This window comes from Fukomys damarensis, unplaced genomic scaffold (genome assembly GCF_012274545.1).
Source record: "Fukomys damarensis isolate Sample0158 unplaced genomic scaffold, DMR_v1.0_HiC HiC_scaffold_9, whole genome shotgun sequence".
Taxonomy (NCBI): domain Eukaryota; kingdom Metazoa; phylum Chordata; class Mammalia; order Rodentia; family Bathyergidae; genus Fukomys; species Fukomys damarensis.
The window spans coordinates 1,523,683-1,529,664 of record NW_022900921.1 but is presented as its reverse complement, the minus strand read 5'-3'; the positions used below and the strand labels follow the sequence as shown (position 1 = coordinate 1,529,664).

The window sequence follows — 5,982 nt, the reverse complement described above, 5'->3', positions numbered from 1 at the left end:
AAATGCTGAAGCCTTAGCCCACTGTGTTGCTGTGCTTGGCTGTGACTGGACTTAGTACTGAGAAAGTATCAAAGACAAAGGAGGTCGAAGGTTGGGATCTGCTCCAATAAGACTCTGTCCTTTCCCCCTTTTTCTGACTGAGGCGATTGAATCCAAAGTCTTTGCTCTGATGAGCATCATGAACCCTTTCACAAGGGTTTAGTTGGAAGTTGACTTGGCAATTTGCTGGGCTCCAACTTGCGATCCTCCTGTCTCATGCTGTCAGAGGGCTGAGGTGACACCGCTGTGTGTGCCTGGACTGCTACAGTCCTCAGCAGAGACACCAGAGCTCATTCTGTTAGAGGTGTGTGTGTGTGTGTGTGTGTGTGTTGTTGTGTCTGTATTTCTTTCAGCACCGAAAAAGAACAGTGATATGAATACATACAAAAAGCCAGGAAGAGAGCTCTCAACATAAACAGAATGGATTAGGCTCTTGATGGTCAACTTGAAGCCTTCAGCGTATGAGAAAATACATTTCTGTAGTGCTCGCTACCATCGTGAGTATATTTTAAACCACGAGAAGCTGCTAAATTGTTTTCCAAAGCAGCAGGGTCGTTTTGGATGCTCACCAGCAGGGCAGTAGAATTTGGACTTTTTTCTGCATATCCACAGTTTTTTTTTAATTAATTAAATTTATTGGTACACTGAAGGTATACAATGTAATGATATTCAACATAGGAAATTTGCATCTTTACATAGTCCATGGTGGTTCTTATTTTTCCCCATTCCCCTGCCCTCCCTTCAACCCCTCCGCCCCTCCCTATCTACGAAGAAATGTTTCCATTTTTCTTTTCCTCATATTAATTCCATTCCCCTCTTCCTGGTGCTCTACCCTGCCCACTTCCCCCTCCCCTCTGCACCTTTTCTTGCTGTTTCACAGTATCTCTTGTACCTTTTAGTCCTTGCTTACACTTTCAGTTTCTGACACTAGAGAAACTATTCCGTGTTTACACACCTGTGTCCTGTTTACTTCACTTAAGAGTATCTCCTCCCTGTGCATCCATTTGCTATAAATGTCTGGGTGCTAGGGTGACGACTGAGTCCGGACCCAAACTCTCTGCACGGGTGGTTGGTCTCTTCTTCAGTCAGGTGATCAGTGGGTTGTCACCTCTGTCTCCCCACTTACAGGAGACCCCAGGACAGCCCTGGTGTGCCGTTGTGCAGTGCGTGGGTGTCGGATCAGTGCCAGGTTTCTTTCCTGGGCTGAGTGCGCGCCTTGGATCCCGGAGTGCGGCTGGGGAGAGGGGAGGCTGTCCAGCAGGTTCTGGGCTCCATGAGATTCCTCTTCTCCTCCCTTCTTCCTCTTCTTCCCCTTCCCCTTCTCCTTCTCCTCCTCCTGCTCCTTTTCCTTTTTTTCCCCCCCTCTGGTACCAGGGATCCAACTGAGAACCTTGGGCTTGGGAAGCAGGCAGTAGCAGCACGGCACTAAATCCCCAGCATGATTGATGGATTGATTGCTTGACTGATTGATTTTCAGTATCAGGGATCAAACTCAGGACCACTGCTTGCGATGCTGCTTTGCTGCCAATCGTAATCCCGGCCCATTGAATGTCTGAATATTGACCCACCTTTGAAGTCCGATGATAAATTGTTTATGTACTTGGGATCCCAGGCAAGGGGCCACGAAGCTAAATTCCCGGCCCTATGCATTTTTATAGGTGACTGCATTTTTATGCTAATGATTTATAAGGTAATTTAAAAATTAAGTTAATATGTAATATTGATTTCAATTTTATAGTTAAAGTGTTTGTTTATTATCAGATTTCGGTGGCAAGGCAACAGTTTTTCACCTATAAAGAAGCATTTTTCCTTCACTTTTTATGCTACAGGGTAACTATATGCAATGTTGGAATGTTAGCTATTTGAAGGTATAACTAGGGCTATGAGAAAATGAATAGAACTAACCTGGCACATTAGCGAAGGCAACATTCTGGGAAGGAGAAGCGTTAAGACCGGAAGTTTATGGAGGCATTCTATACAGGCCAGGGTGGAGAGAAAACAAGAAGGGGAGAAATTATACATGGAAATCATTGAATTGCAGCCACTTACACCTCTTACAGACCCGAGTCTGAACCAAATAAAACCTTTAAAACTTATTAAGCTAATCCAGGAAGGAAAAGTTTCAAGCTGGGACTGTTTAGTTTGACTGGAGGATATGCTCCGCACACGGGGAGTATGAAAACACAAGCATTTACTTCACCCAAGGAAAAGTACGCTGCATGAAAGCAAAACTGAAAGGGCATTGGAGACCGAGGGGTGCCCCACAGGGACGCGAGTTTCAGTCACCTGAGGGTGTGAGTGTGCAAGGGTGAAGGCTCTGCATAATTACGCAGACGTTTTCTCCTCCTTCCTGAGCAGGAGCCATACATAATAATAAAGCACCAGGAAGTTGGGAAGGGTGTCCCAGTGCTGCAGCAATGAGAGACAGAGGAGAGACTTCAGCCCATGACAGAGGAAAATGACCCACCACAGCCATGACGAAACCACTGCCCCGGGGCATTTCTGATTGTCCTGTTTCCATAGCTACCAGGTACACATGAGGGGTGAGTTACCCTTGTGAGGTGCCAGGATGACCACAGACCTCAGGTGATTCTGAGCAGATTCAGCTGTAAGTCTGCTGAGATCCTTAGGTCAGTCATTGAGCTGCCGGTGCCTTGGAGTGTTCTGGAAGCGTCCAAAAACTTATAACCAAATATCTCTGAACCTCAGTGGTTTCTGAATCAGCACATTTCATAAATAACAAAGTACTAGTTTTAAGATTATGAGCATCAGTCAGCCTCAAATTCAGAGCATGATCATCACTTATTACCAGCTACTCTCTGAGCACTGGAAGAGTTTTGCTTCTATCTGAGCCACTTTCTGTTTACAAAAAGGAAAAAATTGTCATTGTGCACTACTTCTCTCAGCTCTAAAATGTCCTAGTCCTACAACCCAAGAATGAGCTTCCTGAGGGCTGCTTTCATGTCCTGATTCCTCAGGCTGTAGATGAAAGGATTGACCACTGGTGTCACCACCGTGAAGATGACAGAGGCCACCGTGTCCTGCGCTGAGTAGGAGGATGAAGGGTGCATATAGACCCCCAGGATAGCCCCATAGAAGAGGGAGACCACAGTGAGGTGGGACCCACACGTGGAGAGGGCTTTCCTTATCCCTTGGGCTGAGGGCAACTTCAGCACGTTAGAGAAGATGTAGGCGTATGAAACAACAATGCACATAAATGGTGTCAGAAATATCACGCTGCCCTCAGTGAAAACCATGAGGTCGTTGATGAAGGTGTCAGAACAAGAGAGCTTCAGGAGAGGGTAGGGGTCACAGAAGAAGTGGTGCACAGTGTTGTTGGAACAGAAGTTGAGTCTGACCATGAGCAGAGTGTGGAGGAGAGAATGCAGGTTGGTAATGACCCAGGAGACGGCCACCAGGAGGACACAGAGTCTGGACCTCATGATCATGGTGTAGTGCAGTGGGCGACAGATGGCCACATAGCGGTCATAGGCCATCACACTCAGGAGGAACCCGTCCATGTTGCCAAACGTGAAGAAAAAATACATCTGGGTCATGCACTGTGGGTAAGAGATGGACTTGCTCCCCACCACGTGATTCACCAGCATCTTGGGGACTATGACTGATGAAAAGCAGATGTCCACACTGGAGAGGTTGGCCAAGAAGAAGTACATGGGCGTGTGGAGGTGAGGGTCACAGCTGATGGCCAGGACGATGAGAAGGTTCCCGAGGATGGTGACCAGGTACATGCACAGGAACAGCCCGCAGAGAGCATCTTCCTGCTCCTGCTGCCCAGAGAGTCCCAGGAGGAGGAATTCTGTGACTGTAGTGTGGTTGTCCCCGTCCATGTCTGTGGGGAAGAAAGTGTCTTCATGTGGCAAGATCATAGGCTAACATTTGATCAAAAGCATTATATACTTTAGAGCAGTTTACTCTGCAATGGAGAATTAGCTATTAGTGAATCATTGGATTTTACAATTTTATAGAAAAACTCTGGTTGATTTCAATGCAAATATCCTTGAGTCCTAGCTTAGAGGATAGGGCAAACTTTGCAGAGATACATTATAGGATGTACATGTTATGGAGATAGTGGGATAAATGCTACTATGAGAGTTCAATTGTGAAATTAAGAGGAATGTGCTAAGATGTGAAATCATTTTTATCTAGATCAACTCCCAGGACCAAAGTAGGTAGAGGAGTACTGGCCAAAAGCTCAAGATGTTCCTGATGAATCGTGGTTAATGTGCACCTTAGAGATGGGTGGTGAGGGAGCAGGTGGTAAGATGAGTCCACAACACTACTAAGAGTGCATCTTGACCAGCAGGTGTTAATATTCTGAGCCTCAGGATAGATTGTTTCCCAAAGCACAGCCAGAGAGAGAGAGAGATGCCAGGAGTGATTTTTTTTTTCTGTTATACTGAAATTGCTTCTAAGACCCAATACTGAGACTATCAGTATCAAATGACCCTACACTGCCTTGTTAGAAGGTGTACTGCTGGTACTGCATGGGCATTTGCCGGAAACAGTTTTACCATTTCTTGGTTTAAATACCAGCAAGCTCTGCCTCTGCTGGAAATCGGGACATCACAGTAGGTAGGGCACTTCATTATTACTCTGAGCATTCATTAGTCACACTCTGAAACACAATTCATCTTTCCCTGGAGCTCCCTTATGGTGAGAAGGTGCCCCTGCTGTTCTTTCTGGCAGTGACAGTTTGTGTAATTTAAGATGCGGATGTCTGCTTTCGCGCAGTAGTTACTGAGTCGCTCCAGGGTGTGTCTGTGCCTGAGCATGTGGTGCATCTGCACCACGGAACTTGAACACCGGCTGCTTCCTCTCTGAGCTGCAGTCTCGGTCCACACCCTTCTCTGGGACTCGCTGTGCGGTCAGAGGAGCCACACACTGAAACTCCTTTGCAAGGTGATTCCACATCCAGGGGTGGGCATTAGGAAACACGGGACATCGAGGCAGAGATCAGGAGCAGAGGAGGGCCCTGGTGTCTGACAGACTGCCACGGGCGAAATGGGGTGAAATGGGGCTCTTGACTCTGAGCTTCCCGCCACGCCTGTCAGCCACCTCCAGTCGCAGTTCCTGGCCCTATTAGCCCTAGTTGTGCGCTCCATTTTTCAATCTTTGCTCTTCTTTTTCCTTCCTGCAAAAGCAAGTGACCTGTTATGCAGCGGACAGCACATCCTGGTCGGGAAAGGCTTGTTCGTGTCCGACCTTTGAACTTGGGTGGAGCTGGTAGTTGTTTTTCCATCCCTGCTGGTAGATGTCCATCCCTGTGTCCAGGCGAATCTGGCTGCTGCTGGGGGTGGCTCAGCCTCACCTGCTCGCCGAGCCCTTCTTACCTGACCCCTCTCTGCCGCTGTCAGGAAACCCCCATCTCTGGGACTCGTACTGGATCTTGGATGAAGGAAAATTCACAGCTACAGCGGAGAGCAAACGTGGACCTTTTCTCACTGGAGAAGAGCACTTAGAATGAGGCCAGCGGCTCCCCTAGGTCCATCTTGGATGACTGGGAACAAATAAACAGAGCTTCCGTTCCTGGAGTCAGCCTGTCCGTGAGGAGGGCTGCCCACTTGAGGCACCCTTAGGGTGATTTCCCAGGCGTCCTCATTAGGGCTGCCGTTTACGTGTTTGTGTGTATTCTGTCTGGACACGGAAAAGAGATTGTTAGCAGCAGTTCTTGTGAAAATACTTGTGGCGCAATCCGGAACATTCGACTTCCCTTTTCTTAGTTTATACAGAATGAATATTTCATAAAACAATTAACAAAAAACTATTTACTAATTTGTAAAGTGCGTGAAAAATATGAACACAAAAGGAAAATTTGAAAATTCTTGGAAATATAAGAAGAATTTTAATAAATCTATGTTTTTCCTGAAATTCTCATCTTACGCATTTCTCCAATCTTAATCATTCTACTCACCCGTAATCACT

The 5,982-nt window shown here is 46.8% G+C and overlaps 1 protein-coding gene across 1 annotated transcript; it reads right to left on the bottom strand.

Moving 5' to 3' along the window:
• Positions 1–2,963: 2,963 nt before the first annotated feature.
• On the bottom strand, positions 2,964–3,887 carry LOC104873272 (olfactory receptor 1361). Its single transcript, XM_010639858.1, has one exon. The coding sequence runs from the start codon at positions 3,885–3,887 to the stop codon at positions 2,964–2,966; it is 924 nt and encodes a 307-aa protein (XP_010638160.1).
• Positions 3,888–5,982: the final 2,095 nt, after the last annotated feature.